General features: G+C 37.7%; 1 protein-coding gene across 1 annotated transcript in view; it reads left to right on the forward strand.

The window, feature by feature from the left end:
- The window catches only part of LOC149201224 (uncharacterized), a 102,381-nt gene that overhangs the window by 65,596 nt on the left and 19,375 nt on the right, over positions 1-17,410 (forward strand). The window contains exon 7 of the mRNA XM_089401228.1: positions 12,962-13,015. Within this exon, the coding sequence (XP_089257354.1) occupies positions 12,962-13,015 (54 nt within the window). The remainder of the gene's footprint in view (positions 1-12,961; positions 13,016-17,410) is intronic.

A 17,410-nucleotide genomic window follows, 5' to 3' on the forward strand; every position in this document is an offset into this window, starting at 1 on the left:
CGAATCGAATCCGAAACGGCCGAGTTGATCCGAGTCGTTGGGTTTTTTTGTGACCCGGCAGAGAAAATGAAACGGGAGGCCGAGTCATGACTGACTCGGCTGAGTTATTTCATGACTCGGCCGGGTCAGTCATGACTTGGTCAACCCGACTGGTTCTACAATAACTCGGCTGAGTCAATGAATGCGGCCTGTAACCCCAAAAACAATGCGATTTTTCATATTTTTAATTTTTTTTTTAACTGTTAGCTGAGTGTTGGGGACTCCAAGGTGTTTTCTAATTTAGTTAAATGCTATTTGGGGTCCATTCCCCTCTCCTAGTATTGATATGCTATACTTAAGTTTTTAACATTACCATGAAATGACTCAAGATGTTTGAGAGTGGTTCCGGCCTCATTGGATTTCATATGGAGAAAGTAGAATTTTAGATTTCAATCAAAATCCAGTAGACTTATCAGATTTTCAGGATTTCAGGATTGGAGGATTGCAATGTTTCCATTGAATTTTGTCATGTATTAGGGTATGGAACTCGTATTTAATCAAGAGCACCAATCCCTCCATGTACCTTGATGTTAGCGACATTGGTTGTCAAACTCCTCTGCGATTCGCTCCCAAACCAGGAGCTTCTGAAAATGTCCCTCCCGCTCCCGTTTTTTCTCTCGCTTCCCACTTTCGCTCTCGCTCCCGTTTTTGCTCTCGCTTCCCACTTTCGCTCCCGCTCCCAAGTAACACTGAGTCAGATGATGTTGGAAACTCTAGCAGTAGCCAGTAGTACTGGTCACAGACTTTTGTTGTAGAGGCCATTTATAGCCTCCTTGGTTATGTATTTTTGTTTTGATCTCTATATCATCATCGTGTATGTATTGGACAGTGCACTGGGTGCCATTTTGATATAATGGATATATTCATAAGCCTACTTTGATCATATGTTGTCTTCTATCTATATTCTAATGCTGTGTGTTTGGAAACATGAATGAAAATCTTTAAAAATTATGTGTTTTTATAAAAAATAAATATTTAATGTATTTTTTACAACGATCGAGTCATTGAGATCGAGTCGGCCGAGTCGATACCGAGTCGGAGTCGGAGTCAGAGTCGACCCTCGGCCGAGTGGGAGTTTTAAAACATTGGATTAGACATTACTGAAGAAATTTCCCACCAGGTTATCTTATTTATTGGAACATGACATCAAAAGAACAAATGCCAGCTAAGGAGTCATGAATTCATATTCTTACTTTTACAGAATTGGTTGGATTGAGCTAGAGGCAATTGAGATGTGACTCATTGAACCAAGAACACGATCTACTGCGCTTGTAAATTGCATGGAGGAAGCTTGCTAGAAGTATACAAAGAATGGTTGCCTTGTTGTTTGTACAAACCTAAAGCAAAGCCCTTTCTCTGCAATTCATATAGGCTGTAGTAAAAATATTGCTGGGATGTTTTAACCTGAGTAGGTGCTTTTTAACACATTTCTTCTTGCATAAGAATACCATTGGAAAAACCACGGGTTATCAAAACCTAGAGCCCAAAAACCGCCAACAATAAATTCACTATATTACCTCAATTTTATTTTAATTATTATTTTATTTTATTTTTTAATTTTAATTTTAATTTGATATAATTTGACCGGATCAAAATGTTTACATAATAGAACAAGACATTACATCTCTTCCATAATGGGTTGGAGAACACCACTTGACGCAACAAGTAATCCTACATACTTCATTGTGCATTTATCTAAGATTCTCCATGACCATTCATGAAAAGAGATCAATCCACATCACAAAAGAGTTGCCAAGAGAAGTCGCTCAACTAGTGCTCCATAACGAACGAGACAAAATATGCTAAATACAAGAGATGAATGATCTCCAAGTGTGTCAATGATTAAATGAAGTGAATTGATCCCCTATTTATACTTGGGTAACCAAGCGATTTTAGTCAAATTAGGCTAGAAACCTTTAAAAATATAAAATCCATGATACAAGATGGATAAGTCCTCAAGCTGACCCGCAAAATAGCCTCCTCAATGCTAAAATATAAAATTATCCTCAAATTAACCCGCATATGTGATTAAAAGGGCCTTCAAGGGTGACACCATCTCCGAATAGTGCTTAAATAATCCCAAAAGTCATGTCTCATCATGAAAGTATACATCTTCTTATTGAAGGGGCATGTCCTAGTCCAAAAGTCACCTCCAATCATCCAAAGGTGACCTTTGAAGCCCTAACATCACTCTCTCAAGCCTACATCATCATGAAAGGTACATCAACACCCTCTAGGGGCAACGTCCTAGCTCCAATGGGCATTGCTCAAGGTCATGGAGGTGAAGTGTCTCTTGGAGCAAACCAAGTCATCATTAGGTCAATACCCCTCAACCAATGTACGATGTCCAAGATATGGTGGAAGGCTTTGCAAATGGTTCATCATGAATATCCAAGAGGCACGAGTGAAGCAACATCAACTTATTGCAGAGGATCATGACAATGTTCAGATCATCATCAAGCATGGGCTCAAATAATTTAGCATGATCACAAAAGTCATTCAAGCATAAAAAGTGGATCATGTTTAATGTCAAAGCCATGTAAATATATCACACAAGGTATCTTCTTCAAATTTCACATGAGCTTAAGACATCATAATTTATAAGGATGGTCATCAAATGTCCCTATTAGGTGTTTTAGACCTAGGGGGAGGACTAGTTCCTAGGTTGACACTTTAATATGTGGATGTAAGTGATAAGTGATATTGTATGGGGTGTACTATCATGACAGAACATATTCTTATACTAGCATATGCAAGACCATCCATGAGCGCCTTTATGAGGGGAGCACTTGCATATATTTGAGTTACTCTTTCCTCAACATCACTTTTCCCACCCTTTACTTAGCCTTTTTCTTTGTTTAATTTAGATTGCTTAGCAAGCTTTCATTAATTTCATTCAAGACCTGTTGTAGGATGAGGCGGTTTATTGCTCATTGGGATTGGGATGTTTTCATAAGTCCCTTTTACTTTGATAGACATGCTAAACGTGGGACTAGGGTGATGGCCTCACATGAAGGGGTAGAGCTCAAGTTAAACCTTTTGGCAATTTCGAAGCCCTTCTTCTCATAAGATGAGGCAAACAAGGGACTAGTACGAGCGACTAATATTAACCAAACAAAAGAAAGGGGATCAAATCAAGGAAATATGACAAGTGTTAAGTATTAGGGATATGGTCATGCTACTTTTATTCATGGCCCTCTTGCACAGTGAAATAAAAACCCTCAAAAGAACACTTTACTAGGAAGAAGGGATAACCCCCATGGTGAAACCCTCCAAATTGCATGATCTATTATGTACTTTCAACCAGTGATCCTTATTTAGATGCCTTAAAACATTAAATGTAAGCACTTCTTCTGAAATAATGGCTAATGCACCTAATGGTCATTGAATTGCCTTCATCTACTGAGAATCTCGATCAGGTGGATGAGTTGAACAATGTGAGGGTGAGGAACAATCTGAGAGGTAGCTATTTGAGGATCATATGAGGCTATTGGCCAAAAATCTACATCTTAGGAGAAAATTTTTCTCCTAGGGTTAACCTTGTATATACGTGGGTACAAGGACACATGGCATCCTTTCGTCATTTCAAGAAGTGAATCTATACCTTGAAGTGTGCTCCCCTTGCCTTAGCATCTAATATTATTTTAGTGGGAGTAGTTACTAGGCAATTATCTTGAAGAGCGCCACAAAGATAATGGTGACAAGTGTTAGGAAACTGTAATAGTTGGTCAAAGAAGCGGTAAAGAGAGAGCCTTGCATGAGAGCTTGACACATGACATCAAATATTTGTTCATTTAATTTATATTGTTATTTATTGGAGGGAAAAATGGATCTAGGTATCACTTATTGTTACTTTTATTGTAAAAGAGGTTGAGCTAGAACTCTATATAAAGAGAAACTCTCTCATTTGCTTGGCATGTTGGATTATCTAGAGACCCCGTTCAAGCCTAGTTAAAGGTTTTTTGGGAGGAAGAAGTTAATGGGCTTGTACATGTGAGGTTCAACTTTTTTGTATTTTCATGGATGTATTTAGTCAGGAAACAAGGGTTTCTGAAGAGAGATTTGCCTTAAAAACACAGTTTTAAAAACTGGTTAGTTTGACTTGTTGATTGGTTAAACTGGCCTGCCAGCACACTCTAAAGTCCAAACCTCTAACTGGCCAATAAATCCAATTTGGGGACTAGTTAGATAGCAAACAATCCAATTGCCGCAAAATCTAGTAGGCCTTGTGATGGGGTTCACAAGGCGAGGCCAAGCCTTGTAGCAACAATGAGGGAGAGTGCCATTGTCACCTCAACAATCTTCGTCTTGCTATTGAGTGGAATTTCACCACAAGGGAGGCTTCCTTGTATTCACCTGTAAGGATGATCTAATTATAAGGATCCAGGTGATTTAGATAGGCTATGGACAAATACCTTATATTAGAAAAGGCTTAATTCTTCTTCATAAGGAGCAATGCATCATACACCTAAACTAGATAAAGGCTTCTAGACTGTAGGGTTTATTGATATTCAATGATAATGGAATACCTAGACATATAGAAATCAAGGAAAGATTTTACTTAAAGATTAGATCAACAAAACAATAATGTAAACCCTTAAATATGCTTCAACTTGAAGCTTGACTAGGGTTTAGGGTTTACAAGGCAAAAGTTGATTAAGGAAGGATGACATCAACTTTATCAATGTAAAGTTTACCACAATAAAGGATGCATTTTGGATTTAAAAGTTTTAAAGAGATAAACCCTTGGTTTTTATCCACAAACATACATCCACAATAATCTTAGAAACAACTTGGCCCTAGAAAGCCATTTGATTTGTAATTATTCTTGTAGACCCACTTGTAGCCAATTGGTTTGGTACCAAAAGGAGAGTCCACCAATTTTGATGTCCCATTCTTGAGAACATCATACTCTTTTTGCATTGCTTCTTTCCACTCATCATGAGAAGTTGCTTCTTTAAAGGAAGTTGGTTCAAAATTAGTGGATAAATTGAATTCACAATCATATGAAATATCCAAATCATATACATCACCTAAATTAGAATTATCTACGTCAACTCCATCTTGTTTGATGGAATCTTTGGTTCTTGTCTTTTCAACCTCATTAGGATGAACAACTTCAAGTGTTTTGACGAGCCATTTTATCGGACATTTGTGAGTTAGTCAAGGTTGCTACACTAGTTGAGATGGTGTTGCGTCAGGGTTTAACCTTTCAATCCTCTCAATCACATCATTCAAAGGATCTTCATGATTTAATGAAGTTGTTGGGACTTCATGAGGGTGTGGAGTCTCATCATCAAATTCATGATATTCTTTCTAGAGACATATTTTTTCTTGAATATTCGAAAACACTGACAATACTATTGACCTGTTGAAAAATGTAACTAGGTTCGGTCTTCATAATGACATGTGTAATTATGATTTTGTGTAATTGGTGCAAAGAAGAAAATAAAATTATTTTTGTAATGCTCGAGTCATGGGTTTCATTCTCAAGGAATTTTATTTTATTTTTAAGGCTTCCATTGTGATTATTTAGGGTTGGCCATCAAGTCATAAAGTCTAGGAAGTCAATGTCATGTATTAAGGACATGTTACATATTGTAAATAGTAATTTTGATTGTGTCAATAACCCTCCAAGACCATGTCACAAGCTCACCTTGAAATCACCCTAAAGATAATTCTAGAAAGGCATGTCAACCTTGTCACTAGGAAAAGTCTACTTATTTTTGATGGACAAACTACCATAAATAGGGCAGTTCGACCTCACTTAAGATCAGATTTCGGTCAAGCATCAAGAACAAAAAGAAGTGCGAGAATCACTAGAGGAAGAGATCATCATCAAGTGAAGGAAGAAGGAACCTAATCGAAGTTGTTTGGCACATTTTTTGGCCTAGTCTCTTCGTACATGTGGCATAAACTAGGGTTTCTGCAATAGTGTCATAACAATCCTTGAGGAAGTCACCAAGAAGGTCTCCAAATCATCTCCCTTGCTAGTTGAGATCACCTAGAGAGGTCTCCAAGTATAGCGAAGGAGGAAAGAATCTCCAAACTCTCTACCTCGTCTTCCATGTGCGAAATTGCGGAAGTATGGATTGCAGGTCTTTGGAAAGGAACCAAAATTTTAGGGTAGCCGAGAACTGCAGTGCATGAAGGCAGTTTGACTTGTGTTGACTTGAGCAAGAAGTAGAAGCATAAAAGAAAGATCTTGTGACTTAGTCTTGGAGAGGTTATGTCAAGGGTCTTCGTATTGGTATTCGTCAATTGATGTCTCTATAAGAAGAAGAATTCGTTTGGGTTTTCCTCTTAAGTTGCAGAGTCTTTGGCCCTGGCTGATCGCCTACATTCTGTGTCCCTTGTCTCTTTATCGTTTATGCTTTAATAGCTGTTTGATGAAGAAGGACACTATAATAGTCTAAGTAAAGAGAAGATCCTAATCTAAAAAAGTAAAAAACATTCACAAGTAGTTATCATTCAAGAGAAATCACCTCATTTCTATGCCCTAGATTTCTCAACATGGTATCAGAGCTAAGGTAACAAATTAAGGAAAGGGCATTGCATCATGGGACACACAAGCACTCAAGGATCAAATCTCGAATGACATTAAAGCAAAGTCAAGCTCTACAAAGAATTGTCAAAACCCTAGATCGAAGAAGAAGTCTACACCAGAAGAAGTTTTGGGATCCTCAAAAGACCACCAAAGATCCTACTCAAGTTGAAGAGACCTACAAATCAAAGTATCTTGAAGACTATTCATCGAAGAGAAGGAAGATCAAGGACATTGTCATCATCTTCAAAAGTTTCTAAGGCAATCTCTCTCTCGTTGAAGCGAGGTCCTTACCTTTGAAGAAGATCATCCAAGAAGCATCAAGACATCATCAGGAAGTCATCATTGATCATCATCAACAAGGATATCACCATCAAAGGATCTAAAGTGAACTCCCTCTTTGTGAAGTCAAGGATCACTCTTGAAGAGAACTATCTTCATCAAGGAGAAGTTCTCTGTTATCTATATCATCATCAAATACATGGAAGCAACAAGTGGAAGAAGCATCTTCACAAGTAGGTATATTTATGTCTACATGTGAATCTGTCAAAATGTCCTTTTGCAAGGAAATCAACAAATTGGTTGGGGCTTCAAACTTTCTTGCATGAAAGAAGAGGTCAGATCTGAATCTCATTGAAAATGAGGTCATGGAACATGTCAAAGGCTCAATCACCAAACTTCCAAAAGAAGATGCTTAAGCACTTGCAAAGTTTATGAAAGGGGAAGTAAGGGCCCAAAGGATTCTCATAGAATCCATTAAGGATCCCCTCATTCCATATGTAACTCAAAACTTCAAAAGAAATATATGGAAAATTGGTAGAGTTGTTTTCCATAAGCACTGCAGGAGAAGTTATCTCATTAAGGAAATAACTCTACAAGCTAAGGATATCCAAAGAAGAAGGAATAGCCTCATACTTTATAGGTTATCTGAAATAAGGGATCAACTTCAAGGTCTGAGAGAAATAATGTCTGACAAGGAGATGACCACCGTAGTATTAAATGCACTACCAAAGGAGCGGGGTAACTTTACTTCAAATATTTATGGGAAGAAAGAAGCTATTCCATTCGAGGATCTATGGTCACTATGTAAGATTGAAGAAACCAGGTTGAAGGCAAAAACCGATGTAGGATCAAATGAGCAAACTCAAGCTTATGCTTCTATGACAAAGAGAAAAGGGAAGTTTGGGAAATTTGGTCCTCAGAAAAGAAAGAGGAACATGGCAAAAGTTCAATGCTATGGATGTCAAGAATATGGGCAGTACAAGAGAGATTGTCCTAAACTCAAGAAGTGTTAGAAAATTAGTAAGGCATACAGATTTTCTTATTCTTGATAATTACTTGTGATGTTTCTTATTATTATGATTCTTTATATCTTCTTACCTTTAGTTCATCAAGCAATTACCGAAGTAGCAACACATAAAACAATAAACACCAAATGTAGGCACTATGCTAGGGCAAAACCCCCCTCCAGGGGAAAGCCTAGTCAAGAAATTATTCCTTTCGATAGTATTCTTTGAGACTCTTCACCCAAGACCAAGACAAGACCTTCCATCCACACCAAGTCAGCCTCCTAGAATTTCGACCCTTTTCCAACAACTTTGACTAGAAAGCAACTTCTGGCAACTGGTAGCTTCCGACAACAAAGAAACTTGGAAGACTTCGATCTCCCAATCCAGGACACGAAACAGAGAGAGAGAGGCAGCAAAATTTCTCTTTTTCCTTTCTACTTAGACTTCCCCAAACTCACATTTACTTCGGCTTCCCGACAATAGACTTCACACTTTTTCCCAGCTACAGGAGAACTTCGCACTTTTTCCCTGCTACAAGAGATATTGAACTTGTGTGAGAGAATGATGCTGCAAATCAATGTGCTTGTATTTATAGGCTCCATGTGAGGTCAAATAGGGTCCTTAGGCTGACTTGATCTTCTTCTAGGCCAACATGGTGTGGAGGATACATAAATCATATTTGACTCAACACTTAACCTTTTTACATGATTCAAAAGCCCAAGAAGGGTCTTCTTAAAAGTACAATGACTCTATTGACTCAGAATAAATCCTAGAAGTCCTCAATGGGGACTTCGACCTAAAACAAGGTGATGCAAGTCTGAAACCCATGCTTTAATAAGTCACAATAATAATAATAAAAATTCTTTTCTTTATTCTTTTGACAAGTGCATTGCATGATGACTCGAGTACATTGATGAAGATTGAACATAGTTACATTTTCCAACAAGAAGGACAATAACAAAAGAGGTGAAGAAGAAGCTCATATTATTGAAGAAGTGGAGGAAGCTGAAAGAAAGAAATCCAAAAAAGAGGAAGTAAAAGATCTCTACTATGACTAAGATAGTCTTGCTCACCTAGTTCTTTTCAAAGTTTCTGTCTTCAGGTTTTCTGTTGTAACATATGGCTATCATAAGTCACTAAGAAAGAATGATAAGATGTATCATGACATCACAAAAGCATTAAAAGCAAGAGCTCACAACATCATCATAAAGAAGCATGACAGATAGCTGAAGTCTATGGCAGTCACCTACGGAAGAATATAGCTCTTGGTAACCTCATTAGAAACATAAGTGGTACTTATGGAAAAAGAAAAAGTCATCTAGTACAAAGCTCATCATACATTAGTTAAGAAGAAACATTTGCTGGGTAAGGATACTCAAGATCTTTAGTTGGAATCTTCATCGGAATATTCACCAATCTAAAGGAAGCAAGTGTTTCATCAAGAAGTCCAACTTGTAGGAATTCATGGAAGGATGGTATGATATCAAAAGAAGTGAAGCAAATCAAGGAATTGAAGATCTTTGAATCAAGGAAGTTGTTGAAGGACGCCTAGATTACCTAAAATAAAATGAGGATGCAGGAAGGCATGGGACACACATTGACTAGATGAAATCAACATAATATGTCCTCATATGAAAGATGAAGTGGTTGAAGAAATTTGGAGGAACTCTGATTGGAAGTTCTTGAAAAATGTGTGAAGAAAGAAAGGAAGGGATCATGAAATATGCAACTATGGAAGAGGCGATCAACATCCAGGCACTGAAAGATTCGATTACGATATCTTCATGAAAGATATGAATACCCTGATGAAGTCTGAAAAAGAAAGAGACCCTTGACAACATATATCTCTTGGAGATGTGTCAATATGTATGCCGGATGTTGATGCAAACATAAAGATGTCATGATGAAAGACCATCACAAAGGTAATTTTGATTTAATGTTCATTTCTTATTTTTGAATGATATCTGGATGGGCTTATGCAGGGTTGCTAAGGGAAGAACTGTGGAAGTCTTCTACAACTGACAATCATGTGGCAGGATGAAAGACCCTTAGAGAAACATGATATGAAGAAGGCAACATGGCATGAAGGAAGGCCAAATATGGACTAATGGATCACTTTCCAATGAAAGAAATGATGACATGACTCATGGATGAAAATGATGGATGGTTTGTGCCCTACGAAGAAGTCCCAAAATATGTAGACTCTATGAAAAAGAAGAAATTCATGACATCAAAGGAAGGAGTTCTACAAGCAGTTGGTTGTCCCATGATCTCCACCTGAAGAGTTGCTGAAAGCAAGTCCCTGGTAAAGAGGGAGCTTGGTCAAGTCCATAGTTAAGAGGGAGCTTGGGTACATTCCTGTTTATAGGAATGGGTACATTCCTTCAGTGGAATGGGTTTGTACTCCATAAATTGAGAGGGAAAGATAAACAGATCATTCTTGTCTTCACTTGGGAAGACAAAATGGCGGATTGGGTAAATATTTGGAATTTGTTACTCTTTGAGGATGAGTTAGGGCATCCAAGATAAGAGTAGTTGTAGAGGACCCATATTCTTTGAGGAATGAGAATCCAAGATAAGAATAGTCCTGGTGGAACATACTCTGAGAGAACCCGAGTGGGGTATGTTCTGAGAAAGACAATGATGAGGGTGTCTATATATCATTGGTTTTGCCAACATTGAGCTCTAATCTTGTGGAGAGATAGAACTGTTAGTCAAGGCCTTGCCATGTGACAATGTTGGATGAAATGATGCTATACAAATGGGTTACCAATTCGACTCTTCTTATGAGAATTCTTCAAATTGAGAATGGCCAAGTACCTGCTATAGATTATGAATAACCTCCCTAGTTAAGAGGGAGTGTTGAAAAATGTAATTAGGTTCGGCCTTCATAATGACATGTGTAATTATGATTTTATGTAATTGATGTAAAGAAGAAAATAAAATTATTTTTGTAATGCTTGAGTCATGGGTTTCATGCTCAAGGAATTTTATTTTATAGTTAAGGCTCCCATTGTGAGCCTTTAGGGTTGGTCATCAAGTCATAAAGTCTAGGAAGTCAATGTCATGTATTGAAGACATGTTACATATTGTAAAAAGTAATTTTGATTGTGTCAATAACCCTCCAAGACCATGTCACAAGCTCACCTTGAAGTCGGCCTAAAGATAATTCTAGAAAGGCATGTCGGCCTTGTCACTAGGAAAAGTCGGCTTATTTTTGATGGACAAACTACTATAAATAGGGCAGCTCGGCCTCACTTAAGATCAGATTTTGGTCAAGCATCAAGAACAAAAAAGAAGTGCGAGAATCACTAGAGAAAGAGATCATCATCAAGCGAAGGAAGAAGGAACCTAATCGAAGTTGTTTGGCACTGTTTTTGGGCTAGTCTCTTCGCACATGTGGTAGAAACTAGGGTTTCTGCAGTAGTGTCATAACAATCCTTGAGGAAGTCACCAAGAAGGTCTCCAAATCATCTCCCTTGCTAGTTGAGATCACCTAAAGAAGTCTCCAAGTATAGTGAAGGAGGAAAGCATCTCCGAACTCTCTCCCTCACCTCCCATGTGTGAAATTGCAGAAGTACGGATTGCAAGTATGTGGAAAGGAATCGAAATTTCATGGTAGCTGAGAGGTGCAATGCATGAAGGAAGTTTGACTTTTGTTGACATGAGCAAGAAGAAGAAGCAAAAAAGAAGGATCTTGTGACTTGATGTTGGAGAGGTTGTGTCAAGGGTCTTGGCCTTGGTCTTGGTATTCGTCAATTGAAGTCTCTTTAAGAAGAAGAATTCGTTTGGGCTTTCCTCTCAAGTTGGAGAGGTTTTGGCTCAGGCTGATCACCTACATTCTATGTCACTTGTCTCTTTATTGTTTACGCTTTTATAACTGTTTGATGAAGAAGAACACTATAATAATCTAAGTAAATAGAAGACCCTAATTTAAAGAAGTAAAAAACATTCACAAGCAGTTATCATTCAAGAGAAATCACCTCATTTCTATGCCTTAGATTTCTCAACATGAGCAACAACTTGATGGGTGAATCTATTCAAGCTATCGCTCAACAATTTTGTCACTCAAGAAAAATTATGTCTTTGGAAAGAATATCATGAATTTGTTGATGAGATTCCACATATTGAATAGGGGGTCCCTATCTTGGATCAATCTTTAGAATCTCCTTTTGATGCAGCAACGACTCCTCATGAGGTCCTGACCACTTCATCAAATCAACATGATCGTTTGAATGATGTAATTGAGAGGATTAAAAGGCTAAAATCTTGATGCAGTGCCATCTCAATCAATGGAGCTACTTGGGCCATCTTAGAAAGGTCCACCGAAATGGCTCATCAAAACCTTCACTATTTGTGGGGTGACTACTACACTACATATGCTTTTGTACAATAGATCATATCCTATACTTTACCATCTATTTTAAAAAGTAGTCTATATAATTGTATATTTGGCTATTAATATATAGCAGTTGTTGTATTATATTTTTGTGTTGTGATGTAATGTAAGATACATTTTCTGAATTAGGGGAGAATTGGTGTGGTCTTTCTTTAGGTTGGCACTATGGGTGGATACGCTGGTAATCATTGGTGTAGGGTGGAGTAACCTATTTAGTCAAAACTTGGTCCTTTAGTTTGTATGTTGTGATGTATACCTTTACATGCTTTTGTCTAAAGTAATGTAATGTAAGATGTATTTAAAAAGAGAGAAGTTAAAGAAAGAAAAAAACCCAATTGCTCTTTCATGGGAGCATTGAAGCTTTATTATCTTTGAATTGGTCACAATTTCAAGTAATCATACTCATTCCTTAGATGTTTTTCTTTGAATTGCCTCATGAGAGTCAATCATATGGTGTTTCTAAAATATTTTCATCTTGCATGTAGCATTTTTTCTTTTTTGTTTGAGGTGTGTAGAGGGTTATGGCTTTTCACAAGGTCAGGTCATGCTATTACATTGTTATTTGTTTTTCTCACATAACTTTTTATACTTACATATATTCATGAAGTTGGTTATGATCGATGTAGTGTGAATTTTGGTTATTTATTTTTCTCGCAAGATTTCATACTAAATTGCTTATGATGGATGCAGGGTCAAAAGAAAGCTAATGATGAAAATGATCAAAGTGATTTAATCGATCAACTTGTGAGTATATCTTTCTTGTTGTCATACCATTTTGCATCGATACATTGATATAATAATCCATGGAAACTAGTTATTGTTCTCATCTTTCCATGTTTCCTTAATTAACTTCATTTAGAGCTCATTAAAGTTTAGTAGATGCATTGTTCATGTTGTGTTGCAATTTGAATTCAAGCTTCTTAACCATCATTCCACTGATTGTTCGGGTAAACGGGGTATTCCATATAGGATGAACACCTTCATTAACCACTTAGAACCAAATCAAAGATCACATTTCCACTATTTTTATGCTATTAAAACCCTCTAGGAAGGAAACATTCCACGGCCCCAAACAATGCGGCTAGTTGAGACAATTAGATCATTGCAGATTTTATTTATTTATTGTTATTTTTATTTTACATAAAAGAGTTCTCATAATCAATCATTAGTGATGACCCTCCATGCTTTTTAAATAGAGACCATGGACCAATCAGGTGTTAGGCCATGCATCAATGGCCATTAGTATCAAGGAGAATGAGTCGTCAGATCACTCTATGTGTAGAACATATCGTGAGTGTCAAATTATAATGCAAGTAATGCATACTAAAGAAACATAGTTTTACCAAATAGACACGTTAGACCAAGTTGAACTTGACTAACTGTGTGCCTAAAAATCCTAACATTGATGACAAAGCTACTAACTATCGACTAGAATGTAATGCTATATGCCAATGACAAGGTGCTTTGGTTATATACTATGTTGTTAACTCTATGCACAACACAATTGATTGCTAGATTTGCTATGCTAGATTTGCTATAAATGCCTCTTTAATATGAAAGAGGGTGCGTTGCCTTTATTATCCACTTCCCTTTATTATCGAGACCTTGTTGGTGATCTTTTTTCCATCACTTTCTAATAAAGTAGAATTCACATTAGACTTTGAATCCCCTTAGTTATACCTTACTTAACTCGTCGTTTTGAGGCACTAGTCTCCTAATACATAGTCATCAACATCTACAATATCACTAGTGTTACCATGCATCCTCCTCTATGCTTGTGCTTTGAACCACAATTTTGTTCCTCTCTCATTTATTCAACAACTTACCTTTAGCATATCATTGGTGCAATCTTTGCAGTTCCAAGCAATATATCTTGCTTGATCGCAAGATTGGTGTGCACATACACCATTGTCTCTGCCCTGGACTGCTCAAGCCTGCTCTTCTTGACACTATACAAATTCCCATATGTGCTCCAATTCCTCTCACAATAAGAGGATGAAGTCACTTGAGAGATGAGCCTCATGGCTAATTGCTATAGAGGAGGGCTTGTTGCCCCATGAGTTGCCCACCAAGAATAGGGCTTCTTAGCCCCCTGTCTCTAATCACATCATAGCCTGCAAATCGACCAGTGCCAATGGAAAACTCAGTAAAGGCATCCTCCACCTCATCAAGGGATGCTCTATCTTGAAAATCCGCCTCAATGCATCCTTCCTCCGTTGTGGAATTTCACCATCCATGTGAGGAGGGAATCTGTGGGAAGGTCCACCATTCAACCACTCATCTTTGTAGTATTTTGGGTTCAATGAGTGAGCCAAACAATACAAAGGTGTGTAATTCTTGTCCCATCTGCTGACAAGAATATCCTGTATGGTGGTGAAGAAGGCCTCTGATGATGTCTCATACTCAACACACTCATTCTGTAAAATAATGGTCCTCATAGACTAAAACATGGAATCCCATCCCTCATAAACCTCTCCTAGGATGAGTTGGTCCGTATCTGCAAATTGTAGCAAAGCAATGATAGGGTCCATGATCTTAATAAGTAGATCTACCCTCTCCCACCAAGCATCATCTAACACTGTGTCCTTCACTCTTTTTGAGGCTGCTTGATCTGTCTTCCTCCAAAAAGACCAAAACTTTGACATAACCATGGCTCCAAGAGCGGTGTTGACCTCCCTCAACGTTTTCAACATGATGAATGAAGAGGCAAATTGTGTATTTGCAATCTTCAACAATGATATATTGGTGTACTCCTTGTAGATTGTGAGGGCATTTGTATGATTCTGTACAAAGTTGCGAATATCCCATGCATCCTCAATAATACTTCCAATCCAAAGCACATCAAAAGCAATACATTTAAGTGCTAAATTCAAGGAATGGACAATGCAAGGTGTCCAAAATACTTGTGGATATTTAGCTTCCACAATCATGCCAGCGGCCTTGCAAATAGGTGCATTATCTGTAATGATTTGCACACAATTATCAACACCTGCATTTTCAACAATTTTAATGAACAACTCACCTATATATTGTGCATCCTTGTATTGTCTAAGTGCATCCACTGATTTTAAGAAAACATGACCATTCACGCAAGACGCCATGAAGTTGATGAGTGGGTGGCATGTTGGATCTGTCCATCCATCAGAAACGATACTAACCCCAGATGTTGGCCATGTTGATTTAATAGGTTCAAGCATTTTGTCCACCTCTTTCTTTGCCTTAGTCAACAATGTGGTTCTAAGCTTCTATGACCCAGGAGGCACATACCCTGATGGAGCCCCTTGAGTTAGAACTCGACACATCTCAATAAATAAAGATGAGCATGCAACATTAAAGGATATGCAATTCTGATAGAAAAATAATGCAATGGTGAGATCAAACTCTTCCCATTTCTCTTTCTGAAAATTCTTGTCCATTGGACCAAGTGCCATTGCCTTTCTTTTTGTTGCTTGTCCCCCACCAAAACTCTCAAATGGAAATTTGTTGCTGCTTTTCCTCAAGAATGGAAGGGGATCATCATTCTTGATTTTTAGATGTTGTAGCCACCTTTGCCATACCAACATTGGCCTCTTTTTCCATTTATTTCCTCTTAGCTAAAGACACTTGTGTACATGCTACAATTCCACAACCTGGTAAAGCCAACAAATGAACTTTCACATGGTAATAAGTGCTCATGAAATGATTATTGCAATAGTTGCATTTCAAAGCAACATTGCCTCCTCCCTTCAACTTGTTGCCTGGCCTTTGTTTGCTTGTGACATACTTCCACAAGGGATATTTGTTTTCTTTAGCCTGTTGTCTTTCGAAATTAATTCTTCTCTCAATATTTGAAGCTACTGTTGTAGCCCCACTTCAAATAGAGGGAACACTTGGAGACCCTGATGAAATTGGAACAGGAGGGGCATCTCCAATGGGGACATTCTTCCCCTTCCTTGCTGCCCTTGATTGAACCATGAATGTTGTAAAAAAATAAATAAAAAATGCACAAACTTGTAAAAAAAATGCACATGCAAACCGTCGTAATAAAAATGCAAAAAAAAATAGAAACAAAATGCACTTACCTGTTGCTTGAATCGCCTCCAAAATGCTCCCAAACCCTTTGCTAGTCCCTCCCATACACCTAGAGCAAGAGAGACGGAGAAAAGTGAGGGAGAAACGACCCAAAACATACTTTTTTGGGCTTTGCGACATGCAATTCAAGGGGACATGTGTCCCAGAATCGGAACACGATGGACTCGTTCCTCGGACACAAGTGGGACACGATCGAAGGACACGTGTCCCACCGGATCATGTCCGATTCGCCCTATTCGGGACACAGGGAGTTTTCAACGAATCCAATTTCTTAGCTCACAATACATTATTCAAGGGAATCATGGTTTATTACAAGGCCTTCAATTCAACAATGCAAGGGTTTCCTTAGTCCTATAGTAGAAATCAAGATATGAAAACATTACAATCATAAAGCCTCATAGGAAAAATGCTATACTTCCAATCTTCCATTCAATATCTAAACATGTGATGTACAAATGAAGTCAAGGGGGGATCTTCTCAATCACCAAGTTCCTATCAACCATTACAATGGAGAACATTCATTTCTACAACAAGACTCCCTTATATCATATGATAAAAAGTAATTTTCTGTTGACAAACTCCATGATAAGTCAATGAAATAATATAGAATTAGATTTTTTAGATCCCTTACTAGTCTTGGATTGACCATGTTGCACTGGATTTGCCAAAGTTCCAAAGAAGCGGAAGTGCTAAATTTTTTCAACAAGATCGAATCATTTGTCAACAGTCTATATGTCATTGTAAACCCAAGTTATCTAATGTAAATGATCCCAGTAAGACCTTGAATATATGTAACAACCTAGGTAAACCTATGATTTTGATGATGAATTTCATCCTAGGAGGTTTTTAAACCTCGCTAATTACCTTTGTTTCTAAACACGGCTAATCAGAAGAGTTTTTTCCCTCTACCTTAAATCCCAAAGCTAGGGTGAAATTTATTGTCTAAATTTTAGTTGAGTCCAATTGTTTTTAGTCGACTTTGATGTAAAAGTGGTTTGAGAATAATTTAAGCTAGTTGGCTTAATTATTTTATTAAAAATCACTTGGTTTACTAGATCATATTGTGTT

Source organism: Pinus tabuliformis, chromosome 2_1 (assembly GCF_031772625.1).
Source record: "Pinus tabuliformis cultivar Carrire ecotype Pingquan chromosome 2_1, CPIR1, whole genome shotgun sequence".
Lineage (NCBI taxonomy): Eukaryota > Viridiplantae > Streptophyta > Pinopsida > Pinales > Pinaceae > Pinus > Pinus tabuliformis.